General features: G+C 40.2%; 1 protein-coding gene across 1 annotated transcript in view; it reads right to left on the reverse strand.

Moving 5' to 3' along the window:
- Positions 1–23,010, reverse strand: part of MGAT5 (alpha-1,6-mannosylglycoprotein 6-beta-N-acetylglucosaminyltransferase) — a 129,652-nt gene that overhangs the window by 3,810 nt on the left and 102,832 nt on the right. The window contains exons 12-16 of the mRNA XM_054208384.1: positions 18,685–18,834; positions 10,683–10,829; positions 6,596–6,712; positions 5,687–5,761; positions 1,012–1,169 (exon numbers count right to left, since the gene is read on the reverse strand). Coding sequence (XP_054064359.1) covers positions 1,012–1,169; positions 5,687–5,761; positions 6,596–6,712; positions 10,683–10,829; positions 18,685–18,834 — 647 coding nt within the window. The remainder of the gene's footprint in view (positions 1–1,011; positions 1,170–5,686; positions 5,762–6,595; positions 6,713–10,682; positions 10,830–18,684; positions 18,835–23,010) is intronic.

Genomic DNA, 23,010 nt, shown 5'->3' on the forward strand with positions numbered 1-23,010 from the left:
GTTTTTGCATGAGCTGCTTCTGAACTCTGCTGGAAATTACAACTTTTCAAGCAAAATACAAAAGTAAGAACCCTCTGCAATTTAATTTATCAAAAAGTGGAGATAGAAAACCTAGGAAGCAAATTCCGTAGCAGCCATTTGCGGGAGCCCAGCTTTGAGTGCTTTGTTTTCGTTCTGAAAGGAACACAGACATACTCCCAAAGAGACAGCACCTGAAAGCACCATTAATTGCCTTAATGCATAGCTGGTAAGCTTTATAAATTGGCACTAATACCTCTAATGTGCAAGGGTTTACAGTTCTTTACCTAGGACAATACCCACAAAAGGTTTGCCGAAACAGTAATTGCTAATTGCCAATGAATACAGATGTTTCAATATGGATGTCAATCATGGCCAAAGAGGGAGCTCAATAAATAAAAGCAAAGCAATACTTTCCAAGTGCTGTATTTAAAATCATGGGAACAAATGATGGAAATCACACAATGTGTATGGAGTTCTACTTCCTGCAGCAAAACGCATTTATTTCTGAGCCAGCTGGCCGAGCAGAGTTAGGGTTAGTGCAAGTCCCCTCCCTCTTGGAAGGATATGGCAAAAGCTACGGAACTGTGCCCCTGCTCAGCCAGGGCTGCCCAGGCAAACACAATTCCAGCCCTGGCACCTGCGATCCCTGCAGCACGAGCATCTCTGCTCGCTGCAAGCAACCCACGTCAAAGGTGCACACACGTAGGAGATGGGGGGGGGGGGGGGGGAAGGTGTAAATTTCTGGCCTCGGTGCTGTACACACATGCAAAAAAGACACGCTCCATGGACGGGTGCTCTCAAGGCAGCTGCAACTTCCACCACCCACTGCTAGGGAGGACCCAGAGCCAACCTCGGCTCGCTGCTGCCACACAGACAGTGCGTCTCTCCCCTCCCTCCCTTCTCACGGGGTTCGTATGCTAAACTTCACGTGTGGCAAAACCCAGTGCAACAAAGAGACCAAATAATATGTTGGTGCTTTTAAGTACCTACCTAAGCAGAGCTTTGTCCTTGTTAAGATGCTGGAAGAAGGAAGGCTCACAGATGAGCTGGCTTTCCTGACAAACTTGTTTACAGGATTTCCCAGGTTCAGCGATTTTTACTTGAAGGGCACTTAATGGGGGCCACATCACCTGCCCGTGACAGAAATCCTGCAGCGACAGATCACATTTTATTATAACGCATCCAGTCCCTTGCTGGCGATTTTCCCCATTAGTAAAATAAGTGGTTATTATCACCCAAACACTTGTTTTGCAACTCGTTTCGGTTGTATTAAAATCAACAGTTTAAGCACAGTTAAAATTTATTTATTTATTTATTTTTAGCATGAAGGAATTATCACCTTTGATTGCGACTTGAAATGTGGTAATATCTTTCTTCCCAAAGAAGCTTCTTCCCTACCTTTATCTTTCAGTGTATCATGAGCACCTCCAGATATTCTCTTTACTTCCACGTACCCAACCCATGTTGGCTTTCTCAGTGACTCCTGTTTCCCTAACTTGGTGCTGGCGGAACTATTTTCGTAACAGCACAAATATCAGGGGGAAGTTCTGGTAGGAGAAGAATTTCAGAGGCCTGTTCCCCTGTAGGCAAGAAATGTCTCAAGGGGCCCCGGTGGAGAGGCATCTGGAAAGGATCAGGGGACCCGCAGCGCCACAGAGGGAGCTCAGCTCATAAAAGACTGAAGATTTCTATAAAGAGACCAGGATTCAAAGAGTTTGTTTGCACTTCTTGGTTGAACCGCTAGTAAAAGTGCTCTCCCAACAGTGAAAAAACCTGGCAATAAATAACGCATGCAGTCAAGTGTCACCACAGCGGAAAGAAACAGTATCTAAACACACCTGCTAGCGGAAACTCTTCACAGACAAGTTCTTATGGTCTTGACATTTAAAATGAGAAAAAGCAAAGAGGAAATTTTAATCGCTGGTTTTACATAACAGTCCGTGATACTCAGCCATTAGTTTAACATTTGGCAACTCTCATCTGAAGGTGATCAAAAAATCTGGGCGCAGTCCATCATGGTTTGCTTTCTCCTGACAAAACCAGTACTTGTATGTACGGGTCCCACTGTGACCCGAAGCTTAGGAAGGCTGAACTACTTGAAATGTTAATGAAGCTAAAACCCCAAATCATTTACCAGTTCTCAATATCAGTTTGTGGTTTTTTTCTCTGTTTAGGTTTCCTCTGCTGAAGGAGGAAGTTCTCATGCTCCCAGGTCTCACCATAAATTTACTATTACACAGCCACGAATCACAGAATATCCTGAGTTGGAAGGTACCCAGGAAGATCACAGAGTCCAAGTCCTGACTCCACACAGGGCAACCTAAAAGCTAAACCACACATCTAAGAGTGTTTTCCAAACACTGCTGGGACACTGACAGGCTTGGGGCCATGACCAGTTCCCTGGGGAGACTGTTCCAGTGCTTGACCACCCTCTCAGTGAAGAGTTTACTCCCAATATCCATTCTGAACTTCCCTTGATGCAGCTCTAAGCCACCCCCCTCCTGCCATATTTGAAAAAACTGAGTCATTTTAGAGCATATTTATGGCAGAATAATTTTAACAGCATCTAAAAAGCCAGGTTAACAAGAGATGGTTGGAGGTACTTTTTAATGAGGTTGTTTCAAAAAGGTCATTTTGGACTTAAGCGCCCTGCTTCCTCTCTCCTTTTATAAATCAGTATTTGAAATGCCAGATGCAGAAGGAAATCTAAATAGGTTCAAAATCCAATCCAATACTGTAATATATATACTATATAATACTATAATATATACTAATGCAAGATATACAATGTAATACAGTGATACCGGATTGGATTCACAGCTAAATTTTCTCAAAGACAGGGAATCACTTGTGAGGCTTCACCATTTGCTGGGGGCTTCAGCTCTTAGATGAAAATTCTCCTCAATAACTGGGCACAGCCTCCCATTTCCAGCCCGTAGCCCGGTGGGAAGCCTTCCTCAGCTTATGCCACCTTGAAGCGTGGCTCAGAGTATATCACCGTCACTGGTACCAGCACAGAGGGCTCTGTTTCAGTTTGCTGTCTCTGGCTAGTTTTGCTATCAACCATTAGAAGTAACCTAAAGTTGGGATCTTCACCCCAGTCCATCATCTTCACCCCAGTCCATCTTGTCTCATATCCCTACGTGCATAAGGGTAAAATGAAGAACAGATGTTGTGTAAAACAGCAGGTGAAGCTTCACCAGAGACTGCGTTTATGTTTGGTTTACCTACACCCACAATTTCAAGGTGAGACAGGCTTAGCCCTGTCGTCAAAGGAGGTGTCCTCCTCCCTCTGGCTTTTCCTGCCCTTGGAGGAATGTCCCTGTTCCACTCCCTTTGCCAAGCCCTGGTGCTCAGCTCACCCTCTGCTGAGCCAAGTCAGTTTGCCAACCCAGTAGAGCCTTGCCAAAATAATTTTCTGCCGGGTTACCAAGAACTCTGCTTGGCCACATTTTTCAAAGTCAGCATGTCTGTTTCATCAGCCCAGCCTGCCTCATCCAACAGCTCCCAAATTTCCAACAGGGAATCCTGCAGCTGCTCCAGCTGCAGTTGCCTGGCTGCTCCTTTGATGGCAGTGCCAATTTAAGCGGTCCCACCCTTTGGTTCCCACCCTGCGCTGCCGCTTTGCAGAGCTGACTCAACTGTTTGCAGAGCCACAGAGCAACCAGGAACAAGGGATGGACTCAGCAGACGGCAGACGCACCTACCGCCACGCTGGGCTGCTGGCGGGGGCAGCGTGCTGGCAGAAGGAGCAGCTTGGAGTGAAAGCTGTTTTATTCCAGCTGAAGGTGGCACCGCTAAACGTGAAACCACAGCTCACAGCAGTTCTCTGACTCCAGACCCCAAAGACCTTCAGCTCAGCTGTCAGATCTGAAGGTTCAGGGAATTCACTAAGCCTTTCTTGTGAACGCTGTCCTCCCTCCTGCTCCTGAGCCAAAAAGCACCAAAAGGGGAACTCCAGACAACTCCGTTACATCCCACAGTTTCACTGTCCCATGGGGTGACTTCTGGGTCAGTGTACTTGGCCCCATCCTCTTCACATTCAGACATCCCCTGAAGACCACACTCTCACGGTTAATGCACCCATCACCTCTGAACCAGATCAGGCCCGTGCATCTTTGTTCCCGTTCCAAGCTTGTGCTGCCTTCCCTGTTCTGCCCACCTCCCACCACAAACTCTTCAAAATAAGATCTCAATCTTTCTTTTTGCTTCATCTGACGCGTTAATCAGGCACAGTGCTAAGCACATGCAGCTAATAATGGTGCTTGAGCATCCTGAGGGCTGTGAAACAATAATGGCTTTTGACAATTAGTCAAAGCACTGAACATCATCACGGTGCTGTATTTATTCCCGAGAAGCATGAGCACAGGCCAGGGCTGAGCCCTTGGGGCAGGTCCAGAAGGGACAGACAGTTTTGCCCCACAGATGCTATCTCTAAATTGTCTCCTCTTCTCCCTCACACTGAGCTCCGTTTCCTCCTGCATGGACAAAACCTCCCCACTAGAGCTAACCCAGGTAGAAGAATCAGAAGCAGCAGCGATACTTGTACAGGCCATGCCATCAACACCGCAGCAAAAAGCACAAGGCGTTTACTGGCAGGAAACTGGAAATAACTATGTTGCGTTAACTGCACTTCTCGTCTGAAGCTGTTATTCTTTATTACTGTCTGTAATATTGTCCTCTTTCAGAAACACAGGTACAGGAGTGCATGCAGCGCTTTTGAAAGAAATCCTGGAAGTTAATTGGCAAAACAGAGATAGAAGTTATTCCTGTCTCTCCTCTGCAGCCGCCAGCACAAAAGGCAGAGCCGGCCATTGCAGCAGATCTGGCCTTGGGCAGAAGTCCAAGCAAACACACAGTTTCTAGAAATCTGTATCCCATATAAATCTCTGCAGTTTCTTACTCCAACTCAGCATCTTCTGCTGCTCTCAGCTGGCAACAATGCATGGGGACCAAAAGTCCTTTAAGTAACTGGTTTCCAAACCATTTAAAGCTTTATCGATTGAAACTAAATACTTGAAAAATCCGCCCAGAGGTTTTAGCCTAAGTGCAATTCTACCACAAAAGAATCTCAATATTTACATGATACTTCATGATCCAAAGATTTTTTTGTGTGTACACAGTTAAAGAATGTCACACATACATTGAAAAATTACTTTGCCTTTCTGCTTTGATACAACATCAGAAGGAAGGAAGGTTCTTTGTAAATCAATCAATGAAATAATCAATCAATAAATTTTTTTAAAAATTAAAAATTTAAAAGCTCCTATAGCTCCTGAAATTCAGGCACGTATCTCCATTTTTGCAAAGACATATGGTAAATCAGACACTCACAGATGAATCAGAACCCAAAAAGCGAGGAGCAGGTTGAATATTCTGGTAGCCAGCACTTTGTCGTAATTTCTAGTCAGTCTCTTTACACGTGAAAAAGCTAAGACCCCAAGTCCCAGGCCTCCCAAGCCCCACAGGGCCAAATCCACAGAAGTGAATCTCTGAGTCCGTGTGGACCTCCCAAGGGAACTTCATCTGAGCAAACAATGCCCAGACAAGGCCTGCGCAGCTGCTGTTCCTACTTGAACAGCAACAACCCTGAGAAGCTTTAAAATGTACAGGGTCCTCTCTTTCCAACATAAAATAAAAAACAATCCACAATGAAAGTTCATACCTGTCTTTCAATAAATGCATTCATCCTCTGAAGCATCCCCTCACATGTAAATTCATAGGGCAAATAAGGGTCAATCTGTGGAAACAGCGTGTTAAGATTAGGGGATTTTGTTTAAATGAACTTCGTGGTGCGCTGTGTGGTAGCAGCGTGCTTTCCAAATACTACATTACAGCTTAAGTAGCAACAATAAATGCAAATAAACTCATTAGCAAATCACAATTTCACAAAACCATCAGCAGTTTAAGCTGATTTTCGCTCCTTTGTAAAGGCAATAGAAGTTGCACAGTGATTAGCTTTAAGGAAACTCAGGCTACACTGCAAAGCACTAGATATAAAGCTGGCCTGAGACCCTGCGGGATTCCACAGCTCCTGTTTTAACTAAATTTCAGTTCTGGAGTTGAAGTGAAAAAGAGAACATTATGACAATAAAAGAATGTGATACCTTTGAAAATTACTTCAAACTTCCCCCCCACCCCCCTTTGAAGTGCCCTCATTACAATTCCTCACCGTAAGTGCACAAGCATTTCAGCGCTGCTTGTGTCAAGGCTACAAAATCAAAGGCGTTGAGCATGTACTTGGGCAGCCTGCAATGCTCTAAGAATCAACACGGAAACTCCTGCACTGAATGCGCAGAAAATACAGATTGCTGGATAATTTACATATGAAATTCACAATTCTGTACAAACTCACTCATGCTCTTTTTTTTTTTTTTTTAGGTAAAACTCTGACTTACCCAGCACTAAAACATGATAATCAGATACCACAGAGATGTAATAACAATTTTTTCCCCCAATATCCTACCTAATTAAAGCACTCTGCTTGATTAGACTAACGTTAGGAAGCACTCCACATGCAATACACAATACACCTCCTCAAGTGTTGATGACAAATTGAGGATATGCTTCTCACCTTTTGATTCAAAATTGATTTCACAGCCTTCTCAACTTCAGAAAGATCATTGATGTCTACAGTCCAGACATGGGGCTTCCCAATGTAAACCTCAGCATAGGGATGCTGAGATGTCAACTGAAGAGAAGAAATAATATTGGTAAAAATTAATGTGTCAAGATATCTTTCCCTCTCACTCTCTTCATCAGATTGTTGGATGAAGCACACTGGGATTAATGCAAGAATTCAGCTGGAATTTAACAGTCAACATCATTCCTTCTGAGTTACCTTTCAGATTTTCTGTGTTTAAATTTAGAGAGTGAATTTAGTTGGAAAACTGAATATCGGATAACAACACAGATCACAAGTAACATTAGTGCATCTCTCATTTGTGGCTTTAATCCACCTAACGACCCACATCACAGTGGACTTGCTGCTTACTGAAATTACTTTCACAACACGCCCCTGCTTCCCCACAGCTCATTCACAGGCCAGCCCCATGTTTTCACAACCCCTAATTGCTACCAGTCCTGGTTAGACCTGCAGGACTGCCTTCAGGAGATGTCACCCTTGGCCTGTCTCACCTTCAGACAATGTCCTCGCCCCGTCTCTCCTTCAGATTTCAAACATTTCCAAGCTTCTGGGAGTAGCAGTGAATAAAGAACCATTTAGAACTGTCTAGGTTGGAAGGGACCTTTCAGATCATCGAGTCCAACCATCAGCCTAACTCCATCAAATACATCACTAAACTATGTCCCTCAGCACCACGTCTACCCAGCTTTTAAATACCTCCAGGGATGGCGACTCAACCACTTCCCTGGGCAGCCTGTTCCGATGCTTGATAACCCTTTTGGTGAAGAAAGTTTTCCTAATATCCAATCTAAACCTCCCTTGGTGCAACTTGAGGCAGTTCCCTCTTGTCCTATCGCCTGTTGCTTGGGAGAAGAGACCGCCCCCCACCTTGCTACAATCTCCTTTCAGGTAGCTGTAGAGAGCGAGAAGGTCTCCCCTCAGCTGCCTTTTCTCCAGGCTGAACACCCCCAGCTCCCTCAGCCGCTCCTCACAAGACTTGTGCTCCAGACCCCTCACCAGCTCCGTTGCCCTTCCCTGGACCCGCTCCAGAATTTCTATCACTCAGACGAATTCTGACTCTCCCTGCTGGTAGTTCAAGAGTGATTTGACCTCACTAAGAGTGTTAACTGGTATTTTGTTCACCACTTTGTCAGAAAACAAATTAAATAAACACCAAAATAGATAACTAAGAAAAGTTATATCAGAGATTGCTTTCAGAACTAGCAGGATGGCACTAAAAGTAATTTTTGTGACAGGTTGCACAGGAGTGAGAGGATCGTGCAAATGAACACAGAGAGAGGAAGCAAAAGCTGCAGAAGAGAGGGGGAATGCTTCACAAAGGCCTCAGAAGAAAATTGCTTTTAAAATAAATATAACACATACAAACTCCCCAGGACAGATAATTCATAGCCAATTTTTATCCAGCTGCCTCTTTATGCATGACACAAAGAAAAATCTAGACAGTACCAAAGTTCTGAAGTACTAAAGAACCTTCTCCTGCACTGGGCATATACTATTGCCACTAAAAATATACGTACTTAAAAATTTGGTTTTTAAGACTGAGTTCCCAGGGCACTTCTCTCTGGACTTCGGATGGCAGAAGCTACCTTCCTGTTGCTTTCGGTAACAACAAAAAGCCTTCTATCACACCTTTAAAAACATGAACATAAACTAGTGTTTTAAATTCCACAGATCTTTAGGAATTACGCCTTAGACCACTCTTTCTCTACCATCTCAGACAGGCCGATGGCAACATTAAAGCCAGATCTGATCTGGAAGATGAAAAACTAAACTTCTCAGACTAGTAGCTGTTTTAAGTATTAAGAGTAACTAGTAACATATTTGTATTGCACCAGTTATTCTACATCTGTGCTCTCAAAAAATATTAAGGCTGTTTCCTAATATTGAAATGCTTTAATTAGCTGAGGCTTAATGTTTTAGATATTCAGGACGTACTCCTTCTGCCTGTAATTAAAATCTGTAAGAATTCTTATAAATAGATTTGGAATTAATTTCTAATTTCAGGTCTTTATTTTTCCTTCCTAAAAGCAGAAAAAGGAAAGAAATCACACCGACCAAGTAAACATTCCAACTAGATTTAGCATACAATGCTTTCTTGGGGGGGCAAAAGGAGAAGAAATATCCCTACAAATACTGGTACAAAACAAGCTCCTTGAAAGTGATTTTTTTTTTCCTGGCTCTTTTCCCCAGCAAAATCATGTCCCAAGATAAAACAACTGCTGAACTAAAATCAAAATGGTCATTTCCAGTTTTTGTACGGAGTCTTCACTACAGGACTCCATCTTGCAGGTAGAGGGGAAACAGTTACCCCTCTCTCCCCCCATAATAAATTCTACCTAAAACAAGAGAGAAATAGTGGCTTGCAGTGGTTACTTTACAAAAGTACTAAACACAGACTTTATCTTGAAATTGGTCTATGGATAATCAATTCACAGAACTACACAAGCTTTTTTTTGTTCTCCTTTAACACTTGAAAAAACAGAGAGAAGGATTTAAGGACTTTCTTAATCCCAAAGAACCAGCACATGGATTACTGGCAATTGGATCTAAACGCAGTTGAGAAAGTTAAGAGAAAAGGTTACTCTTAGGATAGGTCATCGGGGCATGTGAACACAGTGATGTTCGTGACGAATGTTCGTTATATTATTTTGTACTAAAGCAGGGATTATTCTTCTGTGCCAGTCAGGTGCAGAGCATTTCTGGCAGTGGTGACACATGCCAGCGGGATTTAGCACAGCATTCCAAGGACTAAAATTCCTACTAAAGAGTTAGATGGGTCCAGATTATTTACTGAGCCTGACGAGTTGTAGTGTCTGGGCACAGAGCAAGGGGAAACGAGACCCAGTCGAGCGACCCACAGAAGAAAAGCTCTGAAAGGTGCCAAGCCCAAGGAGAAAGTTTGAACAGACTTTTTTTCCCCCTTATTGCTTTTTCTTTTCTTAGCAACGCAAGCTGTGAGAAGGGGCGAGTTTGAACTCATGCCCTGTCCCTACTGAATGAAGGCAATTACAGTCCCGGATGATAAAATCATAAGGAATTTATGTTCCTGGTTTAAAATGGGAAACTGTCCTTTCCTTATCTACTACCTCCGTACGCAATTTATATAGACCAAACATAACCTGAATTGGGAAATACGACTGTGCAAAGTTCTCGTTATCTAAGTGTTACCAGAGAGCTTTCCCTTCAGTTAAGTACGTAAAGAAAATACATATATCCACCTATGAATAAGCCATGGTCACAGGCAAAATACTAATGTCAGAAACAGCCACATGACGGTTAAATGCTTGCAAGTGGTATAGGTGGAATTTTACCTACACCAAAGAAGAAAAATATTCCAAAGCCAGTGCCAGGATGAGGGGCTGGTTTACTCAGCCTCATTTTTCTCTTACTGGAGTCTAAACACACTGCCTGTTTTGAAAACTCGAGGTGTGGTTTTCCTGATCTCTTAAAGAGTCAGTTCTCCACATGTCTTCTGTGTTTAACCACAAACACGGTGGGCTGTGACCGTTAACACCGTAGCTCAACAGTGTCTTGAGCAGGGCTTGTCTGCAGAAAAAAAAAATGTATCCCAAAACACACACAACAACCCACAAATGGCATTTTTATTATTTACTTAAACACCTATTTACTTCCTACGCAGTACACAGTAATGTTTGTTTCTTCAACGAAATAAAACCACTTTCAAATGACACATCGCGTATCAGATGACATGACCTGTCCTGGGAGGAGCATCAGGGCTTCAAGTGAAACTTCAGTTTATGATCTATCAATAAGAATTAGCAGAATGTACATATAGGCAAATCTAGGGGTAAAGTTTAACAGTATGTTAATGAAAAATTTTGATTATCCTATAAATGTAAGGACTGATAATCCCATCAAGGGCTAAAGAAAATGACAGTTGCCCACCTTATGCAATAAACTGTGAACATTTACACAATTTTTCCTATATTGTGTTACTAAAAAGAGATCTACAGTCACTTTCAATAATGAAATTACCAAGATGGATAAAGCTTACCTCTCGGAGTGTAGGTTTGCCTTTGAAAAATTCTGTGTTTTTGCTACTTTTTGGTGGGTCAAATCTTAAATTTAGAAAAGCACATCCATTAGCAATAGCCTCTAAAGGAGCCGGCCCTTCATATGGAAATCCAAGACCAACGAACAGCTGAAAAACAGAAAACAAGGACTGTCTTAATTTCTGTTCTTTAAAAAAACTGAAAGCTAAGAGGTAATTTAAACAATAAGGCACTCTAAATATACCAGCCTAAAAAAAAAATCTAATGTTAAGAAAATGGGAGAAATTCAGCAGCTCACCCGCTCCTACCCAAGCGGTAACGGAATGTCCTGTAAAACACATTTGACAGTAATCTTCTGTAATGAGCTGAGGTGGTATTTCATGGAGCTGAGGCAACAACGGACCCTTTCAGTCATTTTTTTGGGAAAAAAAAAAAAAGGAGTTATTTGGTGGTTTGATTGGTGTTGAAATGGAACTGCTGGGCCTCTCTTGCAGGTACAGGTTTTATGCAGTAACCTCACGAACAGCTACACCACTGTTTTCCCCTCTCTCCCACATGAGCTAACCTGCTGGTTTTGCCAACAGGAACATGCTCCTGCCAATCTGATTAAGTCTTCTAATTAAAACGGTAGATGGCAGCAAACATCAGCTGAAGACACCGTGCCCGGGCAGCAAGAGCTTGCACAGGACTGAGGGTTCAACCCCTCCAAGGTAAATTGAAGGAGGAAAAATGCATCACAAAGTTCTGACATCAGCCGAGATTATAGGTGCTCTAGAAAAGGCAATGCTTTTCTCCAATGTAAAGAAATTTAGTATTTTTTTCCGAGTTGTCTGGCATTTATTTGGATCTTGACCCCTTTTCCTGGCCCAACAGAGTTAAAACCCTTGAATTATATATAGGAGTCTTGATTTTTATTTGAATGTCCGTGTATAATGGAAGAATTATAAGCTCTGATCTGTAACAGCAATTTCTCAGCACTGCTGCATGACTTAACATGTATATACATATAGCTACTGCTTTTTTTCAAGAAAATAAAGAACAATCTTCAAAACCGTTACGATCGTGTATTCAGGATGTACATATTCAAAGAGGTCAAATTATACTATTCTGCATTAAATTTTCCACAACATGGAGGTGAACCCTAGTAAGAAAAGATTCAAAACTGAAGGCCCCTTCTAGGGGCTGATTTTAACACTGATGCATAAACCTGGGGTCACAGAATCATAGAATCGTTTACTCTATGGTTAGAAAAGGCTGGAAAAGGCCCTTAAGTTCGTCAAGCCCAGTAGTGTTGGGCACAAGCATTGCAGCATCTATCCCCGCCAACCCATGGCAACAACAGTGTAAATTCTGAGTTGGCTCATTTTAAAGAGAAAGTTAACACTTCTCAGCATAGTTGGGGACATACAATTTTCACTGCATGGAGATGAATACTCGTATTCCAATTTTTAGGTTAAAAAAGTCACCTACTCGCAAAAAGTTTCTCAGCTATCTTACAGATTAAAATCTTACAGGAAACTCTCCAGTGGCTGATAAAAAAACAACTCTGGAAGACTATCTCCACTAAAGCTAGATTATCTGTATTTGGGTTTTGTATATGGCGTAAGATACATTACCTTTCGTTCAGAAAAAATACATACAAAATTTCATCTCAGAAGAGGCTTAATTTAAAGAAAGGTAATGTCTTGAAAATAATGAATTACGGGCATGAAACCATTTCACGCAATCTGCACACCTAATGTTATTTATTTAAACTACTCCTTAGTTCAGGCAGAAAACCAGCCGAGAACCAGCAATTAAAACCATCTGAAGTATCAATTCTCCTATGATCCTGTGTTTGTCTCTTCTGTAGAGAATGCTGGTTTGTTTGCTTCGTTTTTCACTTTTTTTAATAAACTGCTGCTGTGCACTGCTGAACAGTTCTGTCTCTGACTGCTCCGTTTATTTAGGAGGAAGCTCCACGGGGAAAGAAACATGGTTTTTATGTTTTGACAGCCCAAAGCGCGCTGTCAACACTTAATCTATAATAAATAGCTCACCACCTGTTTCGCATCCATTTCCAGCCTCACCTCTAAGCAGCACCATACCTTTGAAGAAAGAAGGATGAGTCTGACTGCTAGAGCGGTGCGCGCGTGTGTGCTGACTCTTGGCCTCAGGTTTTAGCCCGGCTCACACCTGCCCACAACCCTCCCTGCCCCAGCTCCTTCTTTCAACCCTCCAGAAATCTTCTGTCACTCTCCATCACGTCGACACCAGGTCAGCTGAAACTCCCAAACTGAATCTAGACCCTGCTCCTGAAAATTGCCCTTTATTAACGTTCCTTGGTTAGGGAGGTAGTAGTTTTGTATGGTATAAAGAGCAAAACTGAGGAATATCTTAACTGCCTCAGGAAAGTCACATTCATTATGATTCAAAAAGCAAGCATTGAAGACAACGGGTCATTTCTGTAACTTATTCTCATGATGTGCTAATTTGCTAATCCTTTGAATTACATGCAACTTGTTCTTTCCAGACAGGCTAAAACAATCTGTCAAGGTACTTCCTAAAAGTATGTAACAAATGCTGCAAGTCCGCAACTGAAAAAGAAGGGGAAAAAAAGGAAAAGATACAACTAACAGATAACTGTTTTGCGGTACCAGCAAAGCAAACACCCATCCTCAGTACAGCTGAAGCTGTGTGGAAGAGAAGGCTCCTTCCCACAAAATGATAAAAATTTAGAACACACTGTGTTTCCACTATTTTATGATATAAATACACACTGTTGCCTCCACATAAGGTTGCTGACTACGGCTTTTAGGGTACTCTCTTACCAGATGCTGTGCCTGGTAACGGAGTCCACCATGGGCAGCCACCTTCACCCTATGGCTGAAGATCTGGAATGCAAAACTCCAAATCTGACATTGTTGGTGACGTAACTGTGGTTCAAAAATGTTAGCCCTGATCTGGCTTTGTTAGCTGCAGCAGAATTGCTATATAGAGTAGAATTCCTTTATACTTTACTGGTTGATTAGTGCTTGAAATCATTTCTTTTTCTGTACGTGAGCATTCTTCTCACCTTTCAAATGTTTTTGAAAGCCAGAACCATTATTTTTCGTGCAGGGCTTTAAGCGGGCACACGCCACAGTAGGCTCTGTATGCTAGCGCCTTACATAGTGAGATGATTGCCAGGAAGAGTTTACAGTACGAAAGTACATCTAAACGAGAAAACAGCAAATAAATACAGATGTAAAATGACCATGGTAACAGTGGTGGGGGTTTTTTTAAAACCATTTCCTTGTTTACAAGGTCTGCTACCCAGGTGTGTCTGTGCCTGTAGGTCTGCATGAATCAAAAAAGGGGATTCATATCTGCAATCTCGCTTGCTCAACTTGAGTAAAGCAGGTGTTGAAACCCTTAAGCAGGAATACTTTGGTTTTCGTAAGAAAGGCTCCTTAGGAACCTTTTCTGCCTTTGCTGTGAGCTGCACCCCTGGTTTGGAATTTCAGGCTTTTGAGTTGGCCACCCAGCATCAGAGCAGCCAAGACACCATTCTTTTCTGATTATAATGCAGGCAGTCCTTTCACGGTGTAGTAGCTAAGTGGAAACTTCTCTTGACATGAAAAGTGCTTCACAATCACTCCCGTGACAGAACAGTGGGGTTTTGTTTTATTTTTTGGAAACCACTGACTTTCAGTTGACACTAAGCAATTTATTTGTGGAGTTCATGGCACCAGATCAGACTATTATTAAAATGAGTTCTTCAACAAACAGTCTTTCTAAATTATAGCCAAAGGTATAAAAGAAGGAGCGAATGTTTTACCTCATTGACTGTAATTCTGACCAGCTGAATATTTACGAGAAAAACTGCATATTCCAGAGACTAAACGCTATATTTCCATGAACGAAAGTGTTTATCTTCTCCTCTCCCCTTTCTAACATTACTGCACTTCATCGAATTTATTCTGTTGGGTCGGTAGGTTTATCACCACTTTTGTATGCCTTCATACTGAACTTATGTATTCTCTTCTGAAGTACAGAAAGAGAAGTGCAACAAAGGCTGTTGTTAACTATCTTGATATATTTTTCTCATGAATATAAAATACTTTCTGGAACAGTCAATCCTTTTGTGATTGAAACAACTTTAGAATAGAATCACTAGTTAAATGTCTTTTCAGCTGATCTTGTGAAGCGTGTGGAAGTAAAAAATATATTACTTCCTAAAAGGCAATATGAAAAGTTTCCTTTCTTTCTGCTTATCCATCATTGCAATGGGATTTTTCCCAAACTGTCTAAACAGGGTGGTTGCTCCTACTTTTATTAATCACCATTCGGAAATTGTACATTCCACTAAGTAAAAGAATTTGGATTCCCTCAAAAATTCACAAGTGGCTCGAGGCAAAAAGTTGCATCTGAAACTTTCTTGAAAGGAGGAATATTTCTCAAGAATTCAGTCCTGGTTCTTCTAAGAGCCTGGTCCAACTCCTCCAGCTGCCCACTTGGCAAGAAGCCAAGTAAATTGGCAGGAAGGCTGCCAGCTCGCCTACCCTATTTTCCTCTGACGTGATGAATGGTTTTACATCTTCTCATTAGGAACTGTTGACATGTCTCGTTTTTGTCATGCACTACACAGCTGAACTAGCCATGAAGAATCTCAAACAGCCCCCTCCTGCTTGGAAAACGCACTTATTCTGAAACGCGTTGCTTTACGATACGCACCAGAATGAACTGGCAGCTGCAGGCTTTTGAGAATAACTGTGTCCTGTACCAACTCATACATTTGGGGAATGCAAAGCTCTGAGCAAGAATCATGACACAGCCGTCGTTACCCATCGGTATTTTGCTATCCAGGGGCAAAACGAAGCAGTGCAACATAAACTGACACTTCTGAGTACACTGGACTGTGCAATTTGTTAAATTATTATTACTTTCTGAAAACTAGATCATTTTTCAGCTGACCTAACAAAAACTTGCTAACACAATGTTGTTATCACAAGCAACGAAAGACAATCCTTGCCCTTGGGTATGAAAACATATGTTTAGAAAAAGAAAAATCTGAAAGTTTCTGGAAGCTTAAAGACAAAGTTTGTTGCTTGGAGACAGTAAATAACAGGCCTAGGTGGCTCAAGCGAGCATTGTACCCACAGATGTTACCATCCCTGAGTTACGGCTCCCATTATTCACATACTTTCAGCACACTGATTGTCTAGTGACAAAACCCCATAACTAAATTCATTATGGGGCTCTGGTCACGTTGCCTAGTGATTAAAGTGATTATGGTTAAAAAGTGTCCTTGAACATCACTGGATGCATGTGCACGCATACATGAGTCTCCTCAGGGCACAAAGCTCCCATTCAAGTCAGCTTGATTTTGTGGAAAACCTGCACTTACTTTCGCAATTCAATCCATGACCCATTTGATATAAACACAACTGACCCACACACGCAGCAGATGGCCAGCAGAGGCAGGTGAGTGGTGTTTTATGCTAAGCTACGTTAAAGCATTGTCTCTTAAAAGATACCAAAATCTGAAACCGTGAACATGCAGGTAACAAGACGACTTAGAGGAAGTCTGTCTGTCGATCGACACTGAGAAGCAGCCATGTGCTACGGCAGAACCGCCGGTGTACCTGCGAGAGGCTAAGTATCAGCTAGCAAAAAAAAAAACACAACACAAAAAACCCTCTAAATCCACCTCCAACAAAAGTCCACACACACTAGATGGTAAACCTCAGTCTCCACTTTCAATCTCGGGAGCTGCTGTTTTACTTTTTCTGTTAAACTCGATATGTTGGAACAAGTAAGTATTAGACAGGAATAATAACCAAAATTCATGATGCAGTAAGCCGTATTTCATTTCCTTTTGTTGCAACATCAGCAATACATTGCACTCCCATTTGCCTGACAATAATAAGTATTAGGAGAAGCAGATGGACTCTTAACTGCTTATCATCAGGTGGAAGTTTTATTTTGTTAGCCTGGCTGCATCATAAATAAATAATTGCCCTAAAAGGAAAACAGCTTTTGTCATTTGCAAATCTGCTAACAAAAGTTCAGAAAAGCCACATGAAAATACTGTTTGCAGACTTGACAAAAAAAATATTAAAATAGTTTATTATGAGAGATCGTATCAAAAAGATAATGAGATAAAGACACTGGTTTCCTGATACAGGATTCTGAAACACATTGATGTGTTTCTCAGTGCCACATCCTAAGAAATGCAGCAAATTCTCCAAGGATTTTCCCTAACGTTAGGAAGAAAAAAACCCCTCACCACTAAAAAACAATGCACAACAATAGTATAGAAAATCATTAAAGTCTAAAATGCTTGTAGGATTCTGAAAACAGTACAGTGTGGACCCACCCTTTTCACAAAAATAGTCTGTGAAAAATATGCAATTTGCTGATCTAAAGAGTATTTCACAGTCACAAGACAGTATCTTCTATCTGATATTTAAATTGCTAGTCAAAACCTGAGTGAAACTAGCCTGGCTGCTTCCCATGTCACAGCCCCCCCTATTACTGCACTAGGCTGAGTTGCTTAATATGTATGTATCAACTTGAATTTGTCCTAAATTGAATCTATCTTTACATTGCATCTTAGAGCACAGCAAATATAACTAATAACACCTAGATAAGATATCTACTTAGTATTGAAAATCAAGCTATTTAGCGCAATACATGGATGGCTGATAAAGAATTAGAGGAAGATTTACTCGAACATAACTATTATTATGAACTGTACTTTGAAAATTTTAAGGACTTCAGCAATTCTGTAGGAAGTCCATTAGCTTATTTTACTATTCCAGTGAATAAAACTTTTTTTTTTTTTTTTCCAGAAAGAAGTCACTGTTTGTGCTTGGGGTTATAACAATGTCAATATTCTTCCCACGTTAGTACTATGATTAACACAGTGACTTCATACTCCACACAGGCAAAAGCTGTGTAATCTGAGTATTATCTATGATGAAAGTAAATGTTGACTTTTTAATCTGCAACATTATGTGCATCTGTATGCATCAAGTACATACACACAGTGGTTGCCTTTAAAAAGGCATAATTTGCCAACAGCTGTCACACAGAGATGTCAAATTACCATCATTTTCCCAAATATTTCAAAAAGGAGATCTCTGCAGTAGTGTGGGAAGACTGGGAAGTGCTTGCTTTTTTCTTTTGTTTTTTTAATAGATTCTTCTGTAGAAGTGCACAGCAAGAAACTATCAACAATGGGGAGTAAGTGGTGCAGTTCCACACATTTTGCTAATTTTAAACACACAAACTAATTCTTTCACCAACTGGAAGTTAAACATCCTATTTAAATGTAATCTACTAAAGTGTTTTAATGTTGTAAAGTGCCACAAGGATTATGGGAATGGCACAGAAACTCCCACAAAGCATTCTAACTATGGACAAAAGTTTATTTATTTCAATGTATGTACTGTCCTTTATCTTGAGTTACCTTGCCTATAGGCCCACAACAAAGCATACCATAAAAAGCAGACTCTTTTGCTCGCTCTCTCTGCACAGCTGAAGCAGAGGAAGGATCTGAATGGCGAATGAAATGCTCGCCTTTCTGCTTTTCTCCCCAAGAGAGTAGGGTAACTCCGCATTAAAGTCATTGGTAGGGCAGAGCAAGCACACCTATCGTACAGCTTTCAGATATTACCTAACTTTCACAGCAGGGATTTAAAACAAAGCCCATTCTCATCTGATAATCTCCTTGAGCTGAATATCACATTTAAGACAATGAAAAACGCATTTATAAACATTTCTCAAGCTGGTTGTTAAATGCGTCTGTAGGTTGTCGTCCCAATTTTCTAATAACAGCTGTCAGTTCACAAAACATGGACGTGATGAAAAACGTATTCTTAGCACACAGAAGACATCTCAAGCTCCTTTACATTTGGTCATTTATTTTTCCAATGCTTTTAAATTAGGAGCTCATTTCATTAGGAGGTGAAATGCATGCACTTCAGATACTGTCTCTCTGGTGCTATTTTTGCCACTGCTCCCTCTTGACAAACTTACTTTGGTTTCCCTCAGTAGAAACTGCAAATCCCGCCCACTGAGTATACCATGGTTTTTTACGTAGCCGGGAATGTAAATAGTGCTTGTCCCGTGAACAGTTCCATGGACTTCCATATAGGTGTGGATGATGTCCAGATAAGCCTTCTTATCCTGTAAGAGCAACAATAAAATATTTTCAGTCTTTACACATTTCAAGCAGTAGTGTTCCATCAGAGCTGGTTTTTATCTCCTGTACCACAAAAGCCAGAAAGACACAAAGTTCACTCATTTCTATATGATTTCTATAATAGTTGATCTTTTATTACATTATTAGTTTTGTTTTCTACTAGGTTGGAAGAAAACTGCAGCTTTTTTATTCATAGCATAGGTATAAATAAATCTATATGAAGGTCCTATTAATTTCTAAATGGACAAAAAACAGGTAACCATCAGAGAGCTGTAATCTCAGCAATACTTGGCCTAAAAATACTAAAAAACTCATTTTGAAATAGCAAATTTTCACTCTGTTTTTATCAGAGATGCAAAATACTTAGTAATTGTTTTCTTTTTTGTAAAGAAATGGACGAATCTCACCTTAGTAAGATGCACTTTTGCCAACTGAATAACTGAATACGCACCTTTATCTAAATACCTAGTATCTGAGTCCCATGAGGTACCTACAAATATTCCACTTACCTAAAGATTTAAAGGCATTTTGGAAAAGACCTAAAGAAGAGTAATGGCTTTAGTGCTGCATTAAAAAAAAATAAAAATAGTATACCACCCTAGTTTGCAAACAAGAGTTACTTTAATTTTCAATGCCATATGTTTTTTGAGTTTTAAAGACTACTAGCATTCCAAAAGCAATTAGCTGTAGACTGTATTCACAGCCAGGATGCAGCACAGATCAGAGAGACTTTCCCTCAATATTTGCACATAGTCTTAGTAATAGCTCTAAAATCAGGCAACAAGTTTCTGTACTTCTTGGCAGTGAGGGAGTTTTTAAGAATTCTACTTTCACTCACTATTTTTGTCATGTAAATTCCCAGCCCTGTGTGAAAGCTGGCCAACAATTTTACTGAAGTTCATTCAAAGGGCAAGCAGACCTGTGAAAACCCTGTCTTTTCTCATCTTGGAGGAGCAGTAAGGCATCAAGCCCAGGTGAACAAACACTATCACTTCTTAAAATTTCCTTGCTAAATTAGTTGTTGGTATGCATTCAAATACACAGGGTATTTAGTGTCACATAACAACCGGCTTCTAGCTTTAGCTTGCTCTACTGGCGATACTGCTTGTGAAGAAGTAGATTGTCGGCCCCATTATTAAATCCCCCTGTTCCAGTAGTGATGCCAAGTTTGGACCAATCAGACAATGTGCCAGGCTAAGTATTATATAAAACACCCAAAAAATGGAGACAAATGTGCTTTCTTGTTTGATGTGGTTGCTGTTATTGTTAATTAACACAAATTATTAAAAAAAAAAAAAACAAAAAGCTTGCTCCGTTTTTTATTTTTCCTTTTACTTCAAATTTGAATCACTCTGACAGAGATGGTCTTTCCATTATTTGTAAAGTAGAGTGGCATAATTAAAAGCTGTTGAGAAGCGTTATCTACTTTGTTAAAAGAAAATCCATTGTAGAACTTTTTCTTTGCAAATGTGAGAAATATAAAAGGAGCGGCCTGGTCTTATTTGCAGAATGCAGCAGTGGGCTGGCGCTGGAGGCACACCTTAATCCTGCCTGCCTGGCTTTTAGTACAATCCCTAAGGTTCTAGTTGATGTCCTGAATGTGAAGAGAAGGGAATGAAGCACAGCCACTACTGACGTGATGTGTCTACAATAAGAACACTAACACACATGCCTCGGATTTTATTGGCTCATATCACACAAATTGATGACACGGTTGCACTCTAACTTAAGAAAAATATGAGAAGTAAGGAGCTAAAAAGAACAAAACCAGCATTACCCAAAATGGCACTTATTTATTTTAACGGTATCAATGGCAATTTCACAAACCTCTGCTACAGAATATTTAGCTGCTCTGAAATAAAATATTTGACACTAAAATTATTCAGTGTTTACACTCTTTCTTATGGTTCCTGAGAAACGGCATTATTGGCTGTAGGATTATGGAAGATTTTATATAGGTTCAAAAAGAAATTATGGAAGAAAAATCCACGAATTGTTATTGATCGGAGACACACAACTTTTGGCCCAAGCAGTTCAGGAACCAGTTGTCTCTGATGGCTGTGAAACACCTGATTTTGCATTCTCCCTTACGCATCAGGTTTTTGCTATTTTTGGACTAGATAAATCTTTTATCTGAACTGGCCTTGCTCCTATCTTATCTTTCTTAGCTCATTTTCAAAGATGCATGTAAAACAGACCAAAAGAAATGCAGTATTTTCATGTCTCCTGTTTATATGTGATGCCAGTAGAAACCTAGGAGGATTCTGAGAAGCATCTGTGAAGTTCCTTGCTTAAATTCTGCTGGAAACACTCTGATACATACAATGGACTTTGAATTTAGCCCGAAATATTATGCAAATCATCTTGTTAATAAGAAAGTGAATCTTCCTACTATATCCATCTGCTGTCCTCTATATAAATACCAGCACTTGATGACTACAAAACAGGGAATACAGGATTAAAAAAAAAAAGGTGTCTACGACGATGGGATGATTAGAACAGGCTTCCATGCTGTATTTACAGTAGTATTTTCTAGGGGCAGAGGGAGAGTTTTTACTTAAACCCTTAAAGTTACAAAACCATGTAATAAATATTACTAATAAATTCAAATTAACGGAGCAGACATACAAATGATATTTAAAATTAATATGTAACCAATCAATACAATTTAGGAAGACAAAGCAAAAGCAGTGATAAAATCAGCATGTTTTAAGCATCTCTGCAAGCGCCAACAAAACATTAAATTAACTATCCATTGGGAACATTACTTAACCATATGACTGACTGCTTTCCTGATTCAGTCTAAAACTAGAGATAACACATTTAGTATCCCAAACAGAATCAATTCTTCCATGTGTAATATTTAGAAAAATAATGGACTTTTAAATGGTGTTGCTGGGTTTTCATCTCCACAAGACAGAGTAACTACTGTAGACTGTGTTACAGAGTCTATAGAAATGTTTTTCCTCACAAAGGAAACTTTATAGATAGATGGGTATAAGTAAAGGGATCAATATGTAAAAATTTTATTAATTAGTTTTCAAACCACAAGAGTAAAACCATGAAAAAACAACACACAGAAGCTGGGCAAAATCTTTTCGTCCGCCAAATGGGAATCTCTTTCTTTTAATCAAATGAAATTTTTAAAGAACAACTGGAACACCGAGTAGCATCTTCTCTTTATTCCCTGTACATAAAACAACTGTTTTTAGTTTTTCCAAAAGTCTTTCTTTCTGAAGGAAACAAACAAACAAAAAAAACCCCCAACCAAAAACTCACAAGGCACAACCCACAAAACAATCACTCCCTTCTTCCCTTATTCACTTTGAATAAAAAAGCTACTGCTTTCATAACCACCTGTAAAGCACTATAAAAACAGTTAGCACCTTATGCCTTACACAAATCTCACTAACATTTGTCTCCTTTTGCATTTAAGTAGTCCTGAATTTCCACTTCCTTGTAGAAAAGTGTTATTTTGGATCACAAAAGTATATATTGCAATAAGCTGCTCCACCAAAAAATAATCAGGGCACATAAGTCAATTCTAAACATTAAAAACACTGAATTAGAAAATGAAGGAGTGTAAATATGGCATTTATAAATAGAAAGGCTATACAAGTAGATAAATCAAGAAATAAGATTTGCAAACAAAATATCAACATTCCTTCAACTGTTAATCCACTTCCTGCGTTTGCCTGCTTGGATGCAGATGTAAATATTCTTTTATCTTCAATCATTTGACAGTAGACTCCAGCTTTTTACTTTCTCCAAATTGAATTCAAAGAGAAAAGATCACGGGCTGCTGGCTAGTAATGCAAAATCAACATTCCCTGCAGAGTTTGGGTCAGACTGTGCTATTCACCCATGTCTGCTGGCTGTACTGCAAATCTACACTTTGAGCATGAAATACAACCACGTTAAAAAAAAAAAAAAGTCAAATTATTTCTCCTCAAAATCAAAATGGAAGAACACTGTGAGTAACAGTCATACAAACCTTTTCTGAAACAGTTTTTCAGCAGCTAAAATAAACATGCAATTCAGGAAAGTAATTTTTGTTGATCATTGACTGCAGAACTGTTATTACTGTTCATCAATTATTTCCACCTGCTTTTAAAAGCATCATGATAAAGCCTTTCTCATGAGAGAAATCAAATGGCAAC

This window comes from Rissa tridactyla, chromosome 7 (assembly GCF_028500815.1).
Source record: "Rissa tridactyla isolate bRisTri1 chromosome 7, bRisTri1.patW.cur.20221130, whole genome shotgun sequence".
NCBI classification, from domain to species: Eukaryota; Metazoa; Chordata; class Aves; order Charadriiformes; family Laridae; genus Rissa; species Rissa tridactyla.